General features: G+C 41.3%; 2 protein-coding genes across 13 annotated transcripts in view; one reads left to right on the top strand and one right to left on the bottom strand.

The window, feature by feature from the left end:
- The window catches only part of CTNNA3 (catenin alpha 3), a 559,480-nt gene that overhangs the window by 23,815 nt on the left and 514,498 nt on the right, over positions 1 to 21,167 (bottom strand). For all 5 annotated transcript variants that reach the window (XM_081190844.1, XM_081190843.1, XM_081190842.1 and 2 more), the window contains one exon: positions 14,799 to 14,980. In XM_081190844.1, coding sequence (XP_081046970.1) covers positions 14,799 to 14,980 — 182 coding nt within the window. The remainder of the gene's footprint in view (positions 1 to 14,798; positions 14,981 to 21,167) is intronic.
- LOC308585315 (uncharacterized protein) overlaps positions 1 to 21,167 on the top strand; it is a 472,994-nt gene that overhangs the window by 445,662 nt on the left and 6,165 nt on the right. For all 8 annotated transcript variants that reach the window (XR_014007225.1, XR_014007226.1, XR_014007227.1 and 5 more), the window contains one exon: positions 3,785 to 4,030. The gene's annotated coding sequence lies outside the window, so the exon portion shown is untranslated. The remainder of the gene's footprint in view (positions 1 to 3,784; positions 4,031 to 21,167) is intronic.

The following is a 21,167-nucleotide window of genomic DNA, read 5'->3' as shown; positions in this document are numbered from 1 at the left end:
AAGGCGGGCAGGGGGCGAAAGTCTTTGTCCCCCCTGCCTGCCTTCCCAGGGGCTTTTAAATCGCCCCGGACAGCGGAGAAGTCCTCCGCTGTCCGGGGCGATTTTAAAATGCCGCCCGCCAGCATTTTAAGATCGCCCCGGACAGCGGAGAAGTCCTCCGCTGTCCCAGGGTTTTTTAAAATGCTGGGGGTGGGAAGAAAAGCCCTTGTCCCCCCCCCCCAGCCTTCAGAAGAGGTCCGGGGACAGACTGTCCCCGGACCTGGTCTGAAGGCGGTTTCCCTAGGAACGCATTAATTGATTTTCAATGCATTCCTATGGGAAACCGTGCATCGCAAGACGAAAAAACCGCAAGACGAAGAGACTTGCGGAACGAATTAATTTCGTCTTGCGAGGCACCACTGTAGTGTGTGAATAGCTTGATCTCTCCCCCCACCCCATTTGAATCTTCCATTTTGAGGAACAGGTGTACAAATGTTTTCTGATACTTCTGTTGATCTGGAAAGATGTACCAAATTTCAAAGGGGAAGTGAGATTTTGTAAACCTCAAAATTCTGAGGCATGGATTAAAATCACACGTTTCCCATGTGGCTTATTTCCCATCCTTAAAGGAATGGAAAAGTGGGGAAATAAGGTGCTGCAGGGGCAAAAACCAAGTGAGGGGAGCTTGTTATTTCCCATGGGGGGGCCTTCATGGGAGAGGTGCTTTTCCCATCCCCACCCTTGTTTTTGTTTTACCCTTTTCCAAATGTTGCCCCTTTTTTGTGCAGTGGATCACCAGTATCAGGGACCACAGGGGCAAAATCTAAGGAAGAGGGAGCCCATTCACAGGTTTTATCAAGCTACATAAGAACACATATAAAAATGGCTTGTTGTGTTATGAGAGTCTGCATATGATCCTCTGTTAAATTCATATGTTCATTTTTCTATGTCAACATGCTGAAGGTACACTCTGTTTGCAGCTCACACTTATTTACCTTAAAGCAAATCCTACTGATTTCAATTGAATTTATTTCCAAATAAGTGAGTTTAGTAATGCACACCAACAGCGATTACAATTTGAACTATACTAAAATTATTTTAAGATCAGACATAGGAGGGAAATTAGTTCTTCATCTCAAGCACAAGGTAGCAAAATGAAACAGAAGATCAGTTTATATTAATCTGAATCCCTGGAGTGTCTAATATGCCTTTTGAAAACTGCAAAAACAAATATTTTTGCATTGATAATAATAAAAAGTGGTTAGAAACAAATGAATGCTTTTCTCCTAATTTTTTAACATGAATGAGAATGAAAGAGAGCAATTCATGGCCTGCACAACATTTACAAACTCCTACTGTGAGACGGGCAATCTCTGTCAGGTAGGAAGGCACCCTTCTAGAGAGAAGTAGCATTTTTGAAAGAGAGCATTTATTCTGAAAGAATGAAGTGAAGTTATCTGGATTAAATAAATTATACACCTAAATGTAATTTAGCAATCAGCATGTTTATAACTGATGGTCTATAAACAGCTGACCTGCCTTTTTTATCATCATGTTGCTTCTAATCTTGTTACTCAAATGACTTCAGCAATTGCAAGAAAATGTTATAAGTGTGCCCTTTTGCTTTTAAATATTTTTGGTCAACACTATTAAACTGTATTTATGACTGAGACAGTTGTAACATTGGATAATATAGATGTTACTGACCAGCTAACTTGCCACAGGATTCCCCCCCCCCCCCACAGTATTTCAAGATGGCAATAGGGACCCTCCTGGAGGGATGTAAGGAGGGCATTATTTCCATTCTGCCATGGAATCATATATTCTGCTACTTTTCAGCTTCCATTAAAAACATTAATGGATCTCACTGTCAGCTATGGCTGAAACTTATGTGATTAATTACATAAATAAATGCAATACATTTCAACAGGGAACACAATGTAGAAAATAACACAATTATTTGTGTAATGTTTGCACACTAAAGAATCACGATAGTGAAGACTGCTTGTATTGGCTTCCGTGATTTCCATTCCTCATCATGGACAAACATTTGAACTGTGAGAATCTCCACTCTCATTCCCTTTTCTGATGGAATTTGCTACCATCCCTACTCACCTGTGAATGTGTAGTGAGAGATTTTTCAGAGTTAAGATAGCAAGTGTCACAATAATAATAATAATAATATAGTGCGCAAATATATTGCAGATGGCTTCTGGAAACCAAAGGCAATCCACAGACTACAGTATAAATACATGCATGTATGTGTATAATGTTACTCAGTTAAACATTCAATTTGGTGAATTTAACAACAATTTAAATAACACGTCATCATAATGCTGGGAATTTCCCTGGGAAGAGGAAATGAGGGGACTTGGTGTTTCTAACAACTCTCAGCACCCTTAACAAACTACAGTTCCCAGGAATCTTTGGAGGAAGACATGGCTGTAAACTTTTGTGCAGATGGAGGAGCCTTTATGAAAAAGGTGTCATCCCACCTTTTATTTAACCTGTTGGGTTGTTGTTGTTGTTTAAGCCTTAGGATAGCTGGCTGCACTTCACTTCCCACAGCTAACTGTATAGAATTCAAAAATTAAAATTAATTGTTGCTGTGAGAAAGAGGAAGAGAACTGTTCCTGTGAGGAAAGCCCTTCCCTCCCTCTTGTCTGAAAATACTGAGCTCAACTTAGCTGCCTCAGAAGCCTGTAGGCAAGGGCAGTTTCAGTTTCATTAGGCATGCAAAAATGCCAGGGAGCGCTCTCTGCTCCACTTTGCTCAACTTCATTTGAGACATTGTGTTAACGAAAGCAAAATAGAAAGCAAACAAAATTAAGTTTTAATATTGTATCATAGCTGTCTGCCCTGAGGCTGAGATTCAAAGCTACATAGCAATTTAAAGCCAGAGGGGGCTGGGTAGAAGGAGAAGCGCACTGATTGGCCCCATGCTGGCCAAGTGACATTGCAAATCCATCACGCAAGAGTGTGACTCACACAGAGAAGCCAGGCCACAGGGCTTTGTTGGAGGATGCCACAACTCGGCCAATACGCAGTCAGGAGAACTCGGGTGCGGTGGGAAAACAATTACTAAACGGTGCTGTTGCTCTGAGCTCATGTCTGCTGCTATTTCTAGGTTGTTTCCTCCAGGGTTTGCTTCCCAAATCATAACCCTCATGTTCTATATCTTGTCTCTTTATTTTACTCCTCCCTCACTTTTACCTGGTTATGCTTTTATTTTGATCACATTTACTTTTGCTCTGCAGCTTCTAGTAATCTCCCTGTCTCAGTCTGTTTGTGGATAATTCTACGCCATATTCTTTCCCCTTTCCAAGCTGCTGGGGTTAGCCTTCTTCTGTTGGGGTTCCCCTAGGTTCCCTATGAGTTGGAGTAAGTGGCACTTCTAAAAGAGGAGCACTGGTGCTCTTTCCGACATAGCTTCTCTTTCTACTCCCACATCCTGCTCCTCAGTGTGTGCTGCCTCCCTCACTAACCATCTTCCTTACTTATTTCTCTTGCTCTTTTACCCTGTTCCCAACCCTAACCCTACGGAAAGCCATCTAATTAGACTTTAATTTGATTTTGACCTGTTTTTAGGAGGTAATTTAATTATTGTTTGATTTTATACCAATGTTATATACATGATGTTAGCCGCCCTGAGCCAGACTTTGGCCGGGGAGGGCGGGATAAAAAAAAGTTTATTATTATTATTGTTATTATTCTTTAGTACTCATAGAGGATAAGGCTATCAATACCTATGCTCTACCTCCACTATCGGAGGCAGTATGCACTCAGCTTTGCCTTCTTCCCACAGGCATTTCGCCGGTCACTGAGGACATTTGCTCTTGTGTTGATGATGCCTGCTTGAAGGGGAGGAACTGGCCATAGTGACCTCATGCTGATGTCGCCCACCTGGATGGGAGAGAAACTGGCTAGCATGCCCCTTGCCCCATCCATCTGAAGGAGAGAGAGAAAAGACTGCTCTTCATGCCCACGTCTTGCCAGCCAGAAAGGTACCTTTGTGCCCTGGACCATACTTTACTATCCCAGCCTCACAAATGCAAGTATAATTTATATTGTTATTTATTCTTATATTCCACCATCCCTCCAAGGAGCTCAATGCAGCACATGTGATCTTTCCCCTCCCATTTTGTTTCCTCACAACAACCCTGTCAGGTAGGTTAACCTGAGGCAGTGACTGGCCCAAATCCTGGCAGTGACCTGCATGGCTGAGTGGGGATTTGAACCCTGGTTTCTCAGGTTTCAGAGCTTTAAATGTATGGCGTGGCTTTAACTAAAGTGTTGTGGTTGCTCATTTTTATTGTGAAGCTCTTCATAGCTTCCTGGCCTTGCCACATTTCTCCTGCCCTTAAAGTTAAACCTTCTAGCTCTCTGCAGCCTCTTAGCACCACATTTTCTGGAATGCTCATGGGAGCAAGAGTGCATCGTAAAAGCTTTATCCAACCCTCATTAATTGCCAAATAAAGATGGGGGGGGGGAGAGTACCAGCTCTACTGAAAAATACAGAAAGCGATTATTATCTTCAATTGTGATACTGCAGGGGGTGTGAATATTGTAAGTGGGTTGCTGAGTTCTGAACTTAATCTTTTTGGCTTTTAAGATCATTTTGTGGCTTTTCAATGTAAAACCCAGTATCAAAACTGCTTGTGCAATTTGCAAGAGACTTGGATATATGCTGTTACGTTTATTTATTTAGAATTAGATTTAATCCTTTGCATGCAAGTAAATTCTCTCTCAGCTGTCAAACTCAGCTCTAATAATAAGTTGGCTAAAGGAATGACGAGCCCAATCTGTTCAGCAAGAATTACAAAATTCTTTTCTGTGGTCTCTAGTCAGCCACAGAAAAATAAGATTATGTGAATCAGCTTCCAGTGTCATAGAGGCACAAACAAACCCTGACATGGTATATTGATGTGTTTTGCAAATAATGCTAAAATAACATCAGCAACAAAATAATGTCAGTAAAGACAGATACCTAGGAAGCATAATTTTGCTAGAATAGAGCAAGAACAGCCTATGATCAAGTAAGTCATCTACTCCTGTACTGAAAGAATATCCAACAGGTGACTTTCTGACTTCTTTTTAATAGCTAAGAGCACAAGTCAGCCCAGCACTTTGAAGTCCCACATATTTTAATGAGATAATTTAAATTCTACTCTTTAAATCTCTCGGATTGAAATCTGGGGGCCTTAATGGTGCACAGCTTTGGGCTGGACCATAACTTACGCTAGTTTCAATACTGCACACTCTATTTATCTATCTATCTAATTATAAGAAACAACTATCATTATATACAACCAATGTATACTGCCAACAAGAACACTAGTTTTCCTCTTTCCTTTTGCTTTATGGGGGGAAGTGCAGGTTTTGCAAGCTACAGCTTCGCTTTAATCAGCAGCTACTCTCTGGTGCCCATCGTTGTTTCTGCCAATAATGCACCCTTGGAACAAGATTGCACTGTGATTATTGCCATTGGTGCTAATAGCACCTGCTGAACAGTCAGTTTTATACTTTGAAACAGGGATGGGGAACATGTGGCCCTCGTGATGTTGTGATCCCACATCTTCTAGAGGGCCATGGGTTCCCAGGCCATATTATCAAACTAGAGTTTTTTAGGAAAGGAAAAGTCACAGTTGGTCCTGGTAACCCCTCATGGCTGAAAACACCTGAGGTTGGGGTTTTGTTATGTTTTTTACCTATGTACCAAATTGGCCAGATTTTCATCCTCCCACTTAACTACACCAATATCTAATGAAAAGACGATCTAAACCAGGACAAATAATCAATATATGGGAGATAAAGGGGAGCAAGAAAAGCATTAGAAAAATAAATTTTGCTGTTCCTAAGGCAGCTGATTTCATTTATAAGTAAAATATATTAAGAATTTTAGTTATTTAACAGATTAACCCACCTTTCCACCACTTAGATTTTGAAGATGGCTAACAAACAGTTCCTTTCAGTCTCGGGGGATGGACTTCCACATCTACTCCTTCTCCTCTAGAACAAATCAAAGGACTCCCTCACCTTACCCCTGATGCCATGAGAGTGAACCAACACCTCTGCTTTTGCTCTCCAATTATGAGCTCCCCACCCTAGTTCAAGGACACAACAGATAATAGGAGGAGATCAGGACAGCTCCCATCACACAGCTTTTGCTCAGGCAGCTGCCACAATGGCAGTGAGAATCTTAATTGGCTATAGTATTCCAGTCCCCCAAATACTTTTATTATGAGCTTGCATCTGAAGGCAGCCCTGTATCGAAAAATTTTCAATGTCTGATCTTTCACAATTTTTTAATGTGCTGTAAGCTGCCCAGAGTAGCTGGGGAAGCCCAGCCAGATGGGTGGGGAATAAATAACAAAAATTCTTCTTCTTCTTCTTCTTCTTCTTCTTCTTCTTCTTCTTCTTCAGTCCTTTCCTCTAATCTTAAATTCTCAAGCTTCCTTGAGCCCACTTCTTATGTTCTCCTGGTAATGTGGGGTTGGACAAGGACTGCAGAAATTGCCTACTTGCACAGCTAGCTGGTTCTAAGAAGTGCCACCCGCAAGGTTTAGGTGAATCTTAAGCATCCCACACCACCTTCACACTCCTAAATTTAGATATTTAATCCCTGGTGTTCAGTACATTGGTTCAAGCCAGTAAGGTGGCAGTAAGATGTTAACTGCATGTGGTGTGACTTGAGCCTGAGTAGAACCATACATGGAACTCGCTTAAAAGATTTTTTGAAGTCTAAAGTCTTTTGCCCACTTACCTGGAAGTAAGCCCCACTGAACTCAATTGGACTTGTTTCTGAGTAGATAGGTTTGTTGTTAAAACAATATAGACTTCCAGCAAACCTGAGTTCTCCTTGTTTACTAAACAGCTTACTCACTTTGGGTAAGTTGACTAAATAGGCTAAACTCATTTCCAAGGGTGTGGATACCACCTACAGCATAGAGGCATAAATCTTTTCTGAAAGAGCAAGTTCAGTTTAGAACTAAGCTCAAACAAAAAAAGCACAATTTGGATGAGTGTCAGAATTATGTTTAAACCCCGCTGCAAGAACAAGTTCCAAAACTTCCTAAAATACTTCCCTCGTTCATAAATCCACAGTTAGCAACCGAAATGGAACAAAATAAAAACAAATAAATTGCAGGATAGGTAATGTAATTAACCGCACAGTGAAGGAGTCGCGTGAATTTGCATTTGATATGTTCTTGGAACATCTGTTATGCAATAGTGACAGGTGTTTATTAATATGGATGTCTAATCACATTTCTAGGTCGCTAATGCCTCAGTAACTCATCTTTCAAATATGTATATCTTTCATTATACATTACAATCACTTATCAAAATATTTTACATTTATCTTTTGCACATGACTACTTCTGACCTATCAGGAAAATGTGTTTCTATTGAAGGTTAATGCACTGTTTTAATTTAATCATTTGATATGACAAAATTTAATAATATAGATAAAGGGTACCATACATTAGTTCTGCTTGTGTCCATAGAGCCCAGCGGCTAGAGGGGTTGCCTATGCTCAGTGATTAATATTCTTGTCTGCATTGTGGTGTAGTAGTTAGAATTGTAGGCTAGGAGCTGGGATACCGGGTTTCAAATCTTCACTTGACCATGAAGCTCATTGTGTGGGTGACCTTGGATCACCCACCTAATCTATGTCATAAGGAGGCAGAGAACCATGTACGTTACCTTGAACTCCTTGGAAGAAAGGTGGGGTATAAATGAAATTATCATCATAAGCAGCCCCAGAAACTTTAGATAGCACCATGTAGGGGGTAGTGTGAATTGACAAATAAATTTGCATAACAACTGACAATTGTGCACATTCATATGAAGAATGTGTACAAACTTAAAGTATCATAAGACAATTTACTCAATACTCAGCCAAGATGGATAAACCCCAACTAATGCAAATTTATCTGAAATGTTTTGTATGTTGCCTGTGTAATATGAATAGCCTCCACATCAATTTTAGACTTTTCCCAGGCAATATGCAAAATGCCTAGGCAGAGAAAATGCACAAAATCCCCTGTGCTGTGCTGTTAGTTTAGGCACATTCTCCATTTCTTTGTGTCAATGTACACATTCTTTGTTGAATTCGTACATGCAACAAATACTCGCACAGCTGAGGCACACCCATGTGCACACACACCACTGAACCCTATGAACATACAGGAATATTATACTACACAGAGGCATAGTGCAGGCATAAGGTGCTTCCAAAAGATGGTGTTTTTTTTAAAAAAATAACTTTACTACTTGTGACCCATCAAGTTTAGGCATTATTGTGGGATTCTAGGTGCTTGATAAATTCCACCCCTGCCCCCAATCTCTGCCTCGTTGGGCAAACAGCAAAGGCCTACTGGTTCTCCGGCAGGCAACAATCTGGTGGGCTGTGTTTAGCTTGGTACATGACAACAAGTTGTGCAGGCAGGCTCGCTTTAGAATATAAATAATAGACGATGCTATTTGGTATGCAAAAAAAATCAATTTAAAATAAATGTACTGTATCTGAAACAAAATATGCCAGAATTCATTTAGTGGAACTACATACAGATGGCCTCCCTGTCCTTAATAAATTATCAGGGCACAGATCCAAAGAAGTGATTTGCGCGGACAGCCTGTGCCTTGTATCATGCCGCAGTTCCCATAGCCAAAGAGATTGGCTGCTTTTTAAAATTAACCAACTGCTTATCTCTCCAGCTGTGGAAACCACTCTTTGTGGCTCCGTAAGTTTTAATTCAAAATCCTCATACTCTTTAGCTTTACTCCTCAGTTACGTTCTGGGACTTTATGGCAAACCCCATTGAAAAAGTAGTAAGTTCACCCTTGCTGTGCTCTTTAGAACCTTGGAAGGAAGGAAGGTCATCTTGACATCTCTGTGTGGGACAGAGTGCTGATTATTTCTACCTCTTACTCTGACCCCATGCACTGGCACTAGGAATCCTGCTGCAATATGACACAATGGAGCCAGCGCACTGCAAACAGCATTTGATGCTCCTCTTTGGGAATTCAAATATATTTTCAATCATCCAGACCTTTTCAGGGAAAGGCAAACACCAGAGAGTGAATATACACACCAATGTCATTCAATTGTCTCCTTCAATTCACATGTGCTTTTAATTTTAAATCATTATTTTTTAAAAAAATTAATGTTAGAGTTTAGATCTAAATTCTTTTAATTTAGAAAAGAAATCTAACAAGTCATGAGGTGGTGGAAGACTTTGTCCAACAGGTTATACTATAATAGAGTCAACTCCCAACTATAATTCACTGCATCTATTTCCAGTGTTTAGCTACTGCTAAACATTGTGCAAAAATGCAACTCCCATTAGCCAACGGCCAGGAATAATGGAAGTTGTAATTCAGCAAACATCTGGAGGGCAAAAAGTTCTCCACTGGTGCATAAGGGGATTCCAAGAATGACAGACGTAACCCCCCCCCCCAAAAAAAAACACACCAAAAAACCACCCACAATCCTACACAGCAGCATTCCACACTGCAACATTTTGTTGCAGGTCAGTAGTTCAAAAAGATAAGATATACAGAAGGTATATTTCTTAAGTCAGGTAGTACTACTACTATTAAACTGATGCACATTAAATCTAGCAGACACAGGGATCTGGAGCAATGTAGAGAACACAGTTTTTTGTATTAGGGATAGTTGGAGGAGGGAAAAAATTGCCCAACAGTTCCTGTCCACTCATTATTTCTACTTTTATTTACACATGAAAATGTTTATTCCCACTAGGATTAGAACACAGATGTTGTAAGTGACCAGTTTAAATAGCCAGCAATCATTTAGATGATGTCTGGACCATTCAATATGATGAAAGGTAAAGGCAAGATAGACACAAAACATTTTCTGTCCCTGTGAGAAACAATCAACCAAACAACTGCCTCGTGAAAAGGTCACACATTCCCCATTTTGTTTTATAGGAACAATGTTGTAATGGACAGCTGCTCTAGGGCCACCTAGGCAGAAGACTTCAATCAAATAAAAAGAGACTTTAGAGCCACTAAATTAAGAAGGAATGGGTTTCTGTCGTTGGAACACTGTTCTGCACTAACACTATCAAAATAACTCAGCCAGCATCTCTCAAGTGAGGGAAACTATCCGCCTATTGTATCCCCCAGCAGCCTTATAAAAACAACAACAATGCTCATCAAGATAACAGTCCATTATCAGGATAATCTCACCCATGATGTATAGCAAGGGCGAATCTGTAGTCTTCCAGCTCGCATCAGCACCAGCAACATCTGGAAGGCCACAGGTTCCCCATCCCTGTTGTAGAGAGCATTTTTAGATTAAATTTCCTCCCCACTTTCCTTTCCCCTCAGCTCTGTTTGAAATTATGTTTAATACTCAGCTAAGGTAGAACGGATATATTTCCCAAAGAGGCAAAAGCACTGGTTATGGGCATAGGTAAATATATTAAAAAGATAAGCAAATTTAGGAAGTAGGCTGCTTTGAAAACACTTGGGCATACTGTAATCATGCATAGGATTGTACTGTTAAACATAGCCTTTGCCTAAAAGAAATGAGAGAGAAATGTAGGCACTGATTGTATTGTTAATTGGCTACTCTCTTTGTTCTTGTACTTGATTCATCTGTAGGACATCAAACATCTCCTGACAACACCTGACATCCCTAGTGGCATAATTTTGTTTGGAAGCTAAGGTCAAACCAGTATATTTACATAAGTGAACCTAAGCAAATTGACATTCTCAATCCTGTTTATCAAGATGCAAACCAAATAATCCCTTGTTCTATTTACTTGTTTACTTTGCTTTGTACATAACATTTATTTCAATTATGCATGTTAAACTGAGATCATGAATAGAAATAGAAAGTAGGAAACTAGGTTAGGGTGTCCCCACACCAGCGGAGAACCTACCTGAATAGGTTAGAACAGAACCAAAGGTGAAAGAGAGAAAGAACTGTTTTTGAAACATTAATAAAGAAAGAGGGAGGGATAGCTCTTCCCTAATATTTATAAAATAGTAGTTCAGCAAAACAAATGCAATTCCTCTGCAATGTAAAAAGGACAGGCAAAGGATGTCCAACAAGAAATTCCATAATAAGTTTGCCAATTAGAAAAATAAAATCATAGAATTGTATAGTTGGAAGAGACCCTGAGAGTCATCTAATCCAAGCCCCTGCGAGCCAGGGTACATTCTGAGCTTTGGCCTGCCTGACCTTCCTACAACTGTAGGCTACTTCGTGATTTCTACTTTGTTCCATTTCTTGTTCCATTCCCTTCTTTCTTCTCAGCTCATCTATATGTTCCTTATGCAGGCACACCGTTTTTCTTAGGTGCTTCTCACTCTTCTTTCTTTCTTGTTGGAATTGTGTGGATTCAGTATTTCACCTTTAAGAAACTCCCGTCCATCTCAGACGTCCATTCTCTTTGGGTATTTCGGACAAAGGGACCTCACCCAGTAGTTCTGTAAGCTTCATTTCTGAAATCAGTCTTCTTAAAGTCTAGAGTGCATGCGCAACTGTACTTAATTTTACCTTGCCGGTGTATAATGAATCCCAAGAGGATGTGATCACTTCCTCCCAAGATTCCCTGTACTTCCACTTTATAGATTAGTTTCTTCTTGTAGGTGAGGACCAGGTCCAAGAGAGATTACCCCCTTGATGCTTCTTCCACATTCTGCGAAATGAAGAAGGCAATTGAGGAATTTGTTGGACCTTACATTCTTGCCAAGTGTGTGTCCCAACAGATAATCAGGGTAATTTAAGTCCCCTATGACTACTATATCTTTCCTTTTTGAATGTTTGGTAATCTTGCACCACTCAGATTGGGGTGGTGTACAACAGTATAAAGGCTCATTTCAACTATATTTTCAAATTCCCCAATAGCCATGCAGGTTATATCTTCAAGAGGGAAGACTTTGACTTCTTTGTTTTGGTTTATAGCTCTAAAAAAAAATTATCCAAGTATACAAAGTGTGCGTTAAACTAATGCATTTTCTCAATCCTGTGTGATCCAGATGGTACATCCACTAGGAAATTCTCTTCTTGCTCCGTTTCATACCTGCTGCTTTCGGAATTCCACTCTTCAGGACTGCAGCCCCCAACACTACTCTACCATCTGCCTTCACCATTGACATGATTGTACACTGTTTAGGGAAGCTTTTAATGTTTGATGTATCATAGTATTTTAATATTCTTTTGGAATATTGGGGAAGCCCAGCCAGATGGGCGGGGTATAAATAATAAATTATTATTATTATTATTATTATTATTATTATTATTATTATTATTATTATTATTATTATTATTTGCTTCTGTTTATTTTCCTGAGAATAATCCATATGGCTTATGCAGAATAAAGTGAACAAGCTTTTATTTTCTTGGTCCAGCTTACTTATGAAAGTCACAATTTAAATGAAAAGTATATTACTAAGTTAATTGCACAATTCTCATTGACATCATTGGAACTTTTTTACCAATTTAGCTGGAGCCGACCTCTTATGTCCAACTAAAAGATTATATTTATATATTTCTCCATTGATTGGGAGTACTTGATTTGCAGGTTCCCTTGTTGTAAGGACCTGTTAATATGGATCAGAGAGAGCAGGTAGTAAAAGTTTTTGCAGGCATTTATTTAATCCTATGTATAAGAGGCCAGGAGGGACGCGGGTGGCACTGTGGTCTAAATCACTGAGCCTAGCTCGCCGATCAGAAGGTCGGCAGTTTGAATCCCGCAACTGGGTGAGCTCCCGTTGCTCGGTCCCAGCTCCTGCCAACCTAGCAGTTCGAAAGCACATCAAAGTGCAATTAGATAAATAGGTACCGCTCCGGCGGGAAGGTGAACGGTGTTTCCGTGCACTGCTCTAGTTCCACCAGAAGCAGCTTAGTCATGCTGGCCACATGACCCGGGAAAACTGTCAGCGGACAAACATCAGCTCTCTCGGCCAGTAAACCAAAGTGAGCGCTGCAACCCCAGAGTTGTTCATGACTGCACTTAACGGTCGGGGTCCTTTACTTTTTTTATGAGAGGCCAGTGAAAGTCAGTGTTTGCTTGGTAAAATGAACAGTGGCTGTGAAGTGCACTCCATTTCATTTCTAAGTCTGCTTTAGTTACAGTTACAGTTACAGAACCAGTAGTAGGGAGATTCAAAGTCTTCCTGTGCCAAAGGGTTTTTGAGGAAGCATCCTGATACTATTGTTTTAAACTGCAAATTTCAAAATATAATGGCAGATAAGGGTGGGATTTTGTTTGTTTTAAACAAGAGCTTATTTTAAGTTTGCTTGACAGAAGAACTGAGATGTTATACCACAACAAGGATACCACTTTTCAAACAAAGCAGAACACACTGTAACATCTTAAAAATCTTGTTTGTTTGGAAATTCTCCTGGAGTGGTCCCCCTGCTTTTGAGAATAGTCTTGTTTGAGTGACACAGGAGGCTGCATTAGGAAGGGGGTCATGAAAGCCCTTATATATATGGAAGAGCTCCCATTTATTTCCATAAAAACCATACAGTGGTGCCCCGCAAGTCGAATGCCTCGCAAGACGAAAAACCCGCTAGACGAAAGGGTTTTCCGTTTTTCGATGCGCTTCGCAAGACGAATTTCCCTATGGGCTTGCTTCGCAAGACGAAAACATCTTGCGAGTCTTGTGATTTTTTTCGCTCCCCCCCCCCTTTCTAAGCCGCTAAGGCGCTAATAGCCTTTTAGCTGCTAAGCCTTTAATAGCCGCTAAGCCGCTAATAGGGTTGCTTCGCAAGACGAAAAAACCGCTAGACGAAGAGACTCGCGGAACGGATTATTTTCGTCTTGCGAGGCACCACTGTATCTACAACATTTCTGCCAACATGTATGCTTATCAGCCAAGCCAAACATCATGTTTCACAATACTGTATAGATATGTCCTTGGATTCACAGCATCCTTACCATTATGTGTTACGAAGCAAGTCCGGGACATAGCCTTAAACACTGAGCTGCAGTGATCCGGGAAAAGGGAGATTTCCCTGTGCAGCTGTATGTCTATCTCGTAGTCTCTATCAATAGTTTCAGTTTCCAGCCAGAATATAATTATTACTCTTTTAGTTTTCTTTAGGTCTTTAATCTTTTTTATCCAAAAGTTGACTAAATGGTAATAAAATGCCTGCAAAGGTGTAGTTTGCAAAAATGGATACTGGATGCACTCTGACCAGTAGACCCAACCCTGAAAGCATTATAGAAAATTCCAATATTTCAGACATAAGTACAGAAACACAAATGCTGCATTACACCACCAATTTAAATTCCTATAACATTCCCAGAGAACACTGGGAATTGTTGTCCCTGGATCTACTCCCTCTCCATATCATCATATCCATGATTCTTTGATGAAGCTGTGACATTTCAAGTAGTAAAACCATGTAAATTTCTAGCATAGATAGGCCCAAAGTTCACAATGAAGAACAAATGCTGTACACATTCAAGAGCTTTTCTGTTTTTATCTAATTTCATAACCACAGGACTTCAATCCCATTAGGTCACTTTACTGTTTAACAGTGCTAAAAGGATCAACGAGAGAAAATAACCTCAAGTAAAATCAAAGGAAAACAAAAAGGACAAAGATAAACATCACTTTTTCTCCCCTAAAGGCAAGCACAGTATGATGGTTTAAACGGCTTGGCATTTCAGTATTTCACACTGAATACTTCAATTTTCAGTTTTATTAGTTGTGACACTCACTTGTCATCTGTCATTATAAACTCTTTTGTGTTTTCCACTCTGAACGTGACAATTGCTTCTAGCTCTATGTATGCATGTATGTATGTATTTTAAATCCTGCATAATTACCTTGTGAAGTCTGTCATCTCCATCATAATCACACACATCCGTTTAGCCAGAACGATGATGTCATTGCTGGTATCATCCCATATTTCAATCTCTGCATCAAGTCTACTCTTGACTTTCTTAAAGTCAGCCACTTGCTCAGCTATCTTTTCTTTCTCTGCCTCTGGCAACTGAGTCATCTTTGCCTGCAAGGTAAAATAATTTGATTTGCAAAACATCTGCCTTTGTCAGAGGGTGTCCTTCTTTTGTGGATGCAAATGGACATTAACAAATGACTGCTCTGAATAAGATGTCATTTTGAAACAACAGCTGAGATCTGATGCCTGCATCTTTGGGCTATGTATTTGTCCAAGGATTGGCTGGTCCTGCACTGGATACTTAGAAAAATCAAAACTGCACCACTGTGTGTTCTGTGCACAGATTGTAATAAATAAACACGTCACACCCAGACAACCAGGGTCCCTTTTAGTGGGACAGGCCACCCAGTAACAGAGATAAAGGGCAGTTTAAGTGTAGCACTTTCCTCTTCACCAAAGGAATTAATAGCAACTATTTACCTATATGGCGGGACACAGGTGGTGTTGTGGGTTAAACCACAGAGCCTAGGACTTGCCGATCAGAAAGTCGGCGGTTCGAATCCCCGCGACGAGGTGACCTCCCGTTGCTCCTGCCCACCTAGCAGTTCGAAAGCACGTCAAAGTGCAAGTAGATAAATAGGTACCACTCCGGCAGGAAGGTAAACGGCGTTTCCGTGCACTGCTCTGGTTCGCCAGAAGTGGCTTAGTCATGCTGGCCACATGACCCGGAAGCTGTACGCCGGCTCCCTCGACTAATAAAGCGAGATGAGCGTTGCAACCCCAGAATCAGTCACGATTGGACCTAATGGTCAGGGGTCCCTTTACCTTTACCTATTTACCTATATAAGGGACTCGGGTAGCGCTGTGGTCTAAACCACAGAGCCTAGGGCTTGCTGATCAGAAGGTTGGCGGTTCGAATCCCACAACTGGGTGAGCTGTTGCTCAGTCCCTGCTCCTGCCAACCTAGTAGTTCAAAGGCACATCAAAGCGCAATTAGATAAAGAGGTACCGCTCCAGGGGGAAGGTAAACGGTGTTTCCATGCGCTGCTCTGGTTTGCCAGAAGCGGCTTTGTCATGCTGGCCACATGACCCAGAAGCTGCCTGCAGACAAACGCCGGCTTCCTCGGCCAGTAAAGCAAGATGAGCATGCAACCCCAGAGTTGTCCACGACTGGACTGAATGGTCAGGGGCCCTTCACCTTTACCTACCTATATAGAAGGAAGTAAAGAGATATCCTCAGGGCAAATCATCACAGTGGGGCAGAAATACCATCCCTGATGAAAGGCAAGTGTTGTGGATTGATACTGGGGAATGTATCAGTTGCAAAGGTGGGTACTGCTCTTCGGTTTCACAACAATTTTAAATTACTGATATTGTCATACTCACGGTGATCCAAGCATATTCTTCATTTAAATATGTTCATATATTACTGTATTGTGTAGTTTGGGCCATTTGTTTTGACTCCACCATCTTACCCAGGATAACTCATTATTAAGCTGCTTGTATACAAATACATGTATATTGACAGCTTAATACAAAATGGAGGATAAAGTACCAGGTGTTTTATTTTGGGGTGGGTGGGTGTGTTTTGTGGTGCGCTCCCCATCCCTTCAATGTGAAAGGCTCATCATACAATCCTAGAATAGACAAGGGAATGATTAGCTGAATACTCCTGTGCGGCCTCAGGCTTGGATGGGCCCTCTGCTTACTACTTTCTGTGGGTTACCTACCAGCACAGATCACCCCTTGCTGTCATTTGGGCCCACTGTCTGTAGTGGTATTCCTAGAGCTGCTGCCAACCACTTCCTCCTCCTCGGGACTAGCAGGATTAGCTAGAAACAGTGGCACTGTAATTGCTGGAAAGGATTCAAACAGCTGCCATGCCCCATAATACAATGCCTGACAGTGGGTTTTCCTTGCATTGTGGAGCATAGAATATGGCAACCATATGGGTATTTTTCAGACAATCACAGCACCTCTGCCACCACCCAGAGGAGGTGGAGACTGGTGGCGAGGTTTCAGCAGGCAAAGCATCAGCCCCCAAGAGCCCTACCGTGGCACCTGGACCCCAGTTGTTTCCCAACCATACCAAGTGCTGACACCAGGCCTGGGTGCAGCAGTGACTAGATCAGATCCACAGTCTCTGCAGTAACTTACAAGCAGGATTACCTGAATTCAGATGCACTTTAAGCATATCACTTCTATAAAGAAAAAAAAATCAGTTTCTCTCCCAAAGGCATGAAATACGGATAAACTGTTTAGTCATTTTCAATGCCCATGTTCTATTCTTCCTTCTACTTACATGCTTTAATTTCCAGGAATTGTCTAGAAGCATGTATTTAGTGTTTGTTTTAATGATGGCCAGCCTCTTTACAGCTGTCAATGATTATGCCATCTGCCTTGCCAAAAGGCGCTCTGAATAAATGCTTGAGGAGAAGAGAAACTGCTCTGGTATTGGAATAGAAATCTGCTAATCTGTGAATGGTTATCTATATATGTAGATATATATTCCTAAACTAATCTGACATGCTTAGAAAAATGTATTTACAGATTTATATAACCATTTACTTGGTCATCACAAGGAACATTTTTTAAAAACTAAAGAGAACAAAAAGAAATGTGTAAGAATAACACAACTGAAAACAACCCTTTTCCTACTGTGCTTGTCATTTTCAGAATGAGAGGACAGCTTATGTGGATTGAAACAGAAAACACGTTTAGACTGAACTGTAACTAAATTCTAGTTACATTGGAAAAATTATTTTAATCCTTGCAGATCGTGGAGAAGCAAATATAGCCTCCCTTCAGTTTTAGAATTCCATCCAACTGCATGAGAAAATATTGATTATCCCATACATTGGGGGACCCTTATAGGGTAGTGAAACATTCCAAATCTTAACAGAGGACATATTTAGAAGCAAGTTTCTCTAGGTCATTCATTCTATCTTCCTTAGTAGCACAGTGCTATGCTGCTCATAAATCATACAAAATAATCAGCCTGTAGGCATGGATCTCTGTGGGAATATTCTCTGATGGTTAAGGACTTTTCATATTTAAGGGGAACAATATTTAAAAGTATTCAGCTGAAACAGAAACCAAAGCTGACTCATGGCTGCATTCAACTAAATTTTAAAATTCAAACCAGAAATGCAGTTCTCTATCTTACTTTACATGCTTGAAAGGCTCCTCCTCTTTTCCTTGCTGCCTTTTAATAATGAAAAATGCATGATGTAATAATATTGTGTTGCTAGTGTCACTGCCTCTACAGCAGTTTGCTGTTTGCTTACCGGCCAGAGAAACTTAAGTCACATAGAAATAGCCTTCTGATACTGTCTCAGACCATTTGTCCATCTTGTGCAATATTATCTTCACTGATTGATTGTAGCTCTCCAGCATTTGAGACAGGAGACTTTCCCCAGTTCTGCCTGGAGATGCCAGGACCTAAAACTGGGACTTTTTGCATCGAAAGCATCTGCTGTACTACTCAATCAATCACCTTTTTGCTGTACTCCCAATCAATGACATGTTTTGCATTACTAAATGATACCAGGTAGTGCCACTGTTTAGAGCAAAAGCCATGGATTCTGGTGTGACACACACCAACAAGTAAGTACAGTGGTACCTCGGGTTGCAAACACCTCAGGTTACAAACACTTTGGGTTACAGACTCTGCTAACCCAGAAGTAGTACCTCGGGTTAAGAACTTTGCCTCAGGATGAGAACAGAAATCATGTGGCAGCGGCAGCAGAAGGCCCCATTAGCTAAAGTGGTACTTCAGGTTAAGAACGGACCTCCAGAACGAATTAAGTTTGTAACCAGAGGTACCACTCTATTATAATAGGTGAAGTGGGGGTATATTCCACAGGAAAGCGAAGGGAAACAGATTGTTCTTCACTTAACTTGGGGTGTTGCACTTGTGTGGATCTCTCACATATTTGGGTAGGTGGCAGTAAAGGTAAAGGGACCCCTGACCATTAGGTCCAGTCGTGGCTGACTCTGGGGTTGCAGCGCTCATCTTTCTTTATTGGCCGAGGGAGCCCGGCGTACAGCTTCCGGGTCATATGGCCAGCATGACTAAGCCGCTTCTGGCGAACCAGAGCAGTGCACGGAAACGCCGTTTACCTTCCCGCCAGAGTGGTACCTATTTATCTACTAGCATGTATGATGTGCTTTCGAACTGCTAGGTTGGCAGGAGCAGGACCGAGCAATGGGAGCTCACCCCATTGCAGGGATTCGAACCGCCGATCTTCTGATCTGCAAGCCCTAGGCTCTGTGGTTTAACTCACAGCGCCACCCGCGTTCCCAGTGGCAGTAGGTCCCCTTTAAAGCAATAGATTTCAGCTTCATAAACTGCCACAAAGTGGGTGTGTTACAATAAATAGCAATGGCTAAATAGAGCTATAATGGCCAACCTGTCTTTTTCAGGTAGGTTGTTACTCTGCACTGTGTTATCAACACAGTTGCCAGTCTCTCTCCTTCCAGTAGGTGGCATCAGGAGGAGGTCACAATGGCCAACTACTACAGCATAATGGAAGAGCAAAGCTCTCTTCTGATATTATCAGCAACACCAAGGGTCTCTCTGCCTGAAGGAGACAAGTTGGCCATTCTGGTGACCTTATGATGCCACCTGCCTGAAGATGAGTGGCTAGCCATTGTGACCACCTTCTGATGCCACTTGCCTGAAGGAGTGAGGCTGAAAAGGAGAGTTTCTCCATTGTGACCTAATGCCAGAGCCGGCCCACCCATCAGGCAGTGTGAATAAGCACAAGAGGAGGCACCCTGCCTGTCCCCTCACTTCCAGCACATAGAGTTGCTATTCATCTTTCTTTCCCCTTGAGCGAAAAGGTAAGTGGCAAAACCTTCTTTTGGCCACCCCTCTTGTCAAGTTCCACGAGGGAGGGCATTCTGGCACATGGTGGAAATGTGGGGCAGCACATTCCCATTTGACATCACCTCTGCCTAATACTGATGCTGCCTGCCAGAAGACTGACTGTAGCGTGTACTTCATGTTAATGTTGTCCATCTTTAGGAGAGAGAATGTGGTCTGTGTACCCTACTGCAGCTCCTGCTCATCTGACAAAAAGACTAAAAGACACCCCATCATGCCCACATGCTGCCAGCCACTTTCCTGAAAAAGATACCCATCACATTCCAGACCAGACTGCTTCACTGTTTTCCTCCCATATGGAAATTTTGCCTCTTCAAAGGCAGGAGCATCAGTTCACCAATGCATTGTTAGAGCTCAGGTGACTGCCCTCTTAACAGCTGCATGTATTGTATGTGCACCTAAAATAATTGCTACTCCTTGCTTAGAGGAATAATGCCTAAATAATTTTTCAGAATCCATTTTAAAGTGACATACTTTCAGGCAGACATTTTCTGGCTGCTATTGTGTTAGAAATTGGACAACTTCTCACTCTTCATCCTGATTATAAAATCCATTCAGATTACAGGAAAGTAAAATAAGTTTAGATTTTGTGTGATACATTAAGGATATGCATAACAGATGGTTAATTAACATTATAGTAATTTCGCTTCACTGAAAAACAAATTCCTGAATATTTTTATGTATGCCAACCAACATGCTGTGAACTTAGACTGAATTTTAAATACATAATCAGATTAATCTGACATCAGTCCACCCTGAGGCTGTGGAGCCTTATAGAAGTATTGTTCCTCATTCAAGAGAACAACAGGAGGAGGATATTCACTGAGGTCCAGCACCAAGGGCCTTCTGGTGGTTCCCACACTGCAAGATGTGAGGTTACAGGGAACCAAGCAGAGGGCCTTCTTGGTAGTGGCACCCGTCCTGTGGAACACCCTCCCATCAGATGTCAAGGAAATAAACAACTATCCGACTATCCAAATTTTAAAAGACATCTGAAGGCATCACTGTTTAGGGAAGTTTTTAATGTTTGATGTTTTATTCTGTTTTTAGTCCTCTGTTGGGAGCTGCCCAGAGTAGCTGGGGAAACCTAAAAACTACTACTACTACTACTACTACTACTACTACTACTATTATTCAGGCTGCAATCCTGTACCCACTGAGGGGGTAATTCAATCCCAAGATCTGCCAGGATCCAATGGATCCCCAAGCTCAGGTGGGTCTACACTGGCATAAGCCCCAAGCCCAGCTCAGCCGGAATGAAAGTCTATTATCCCAACTCAGAATGTTGGGACAACTTGATTTAAACAATTTTTAAAATAGCAAAAACAATTATGGGAAATTGTTTTTTTTTAAAAAAAATATATTTTGCTGGCTTCTCACTTCAGTTTCCTTATCCAGAACCCACTC

The sequence above is a fragment of the Podarcis bocagei genome (assembly GCF_964188305.1).
Source record: "Podarcis bocagei genome assembly, chromosome: 4".
Classification (NCBI taxonomy): domain Eukaryota; kingdom Metazoa; phylum Chordata; class Lepidosauria; order Squamata; family Lacertidae; genus Podarcis; species Podarcis bocagei.
Note: the sequence above shows the minus strand (reverse complement) of the source record. Positions and strands in the feature narration are given on the sequence as shown.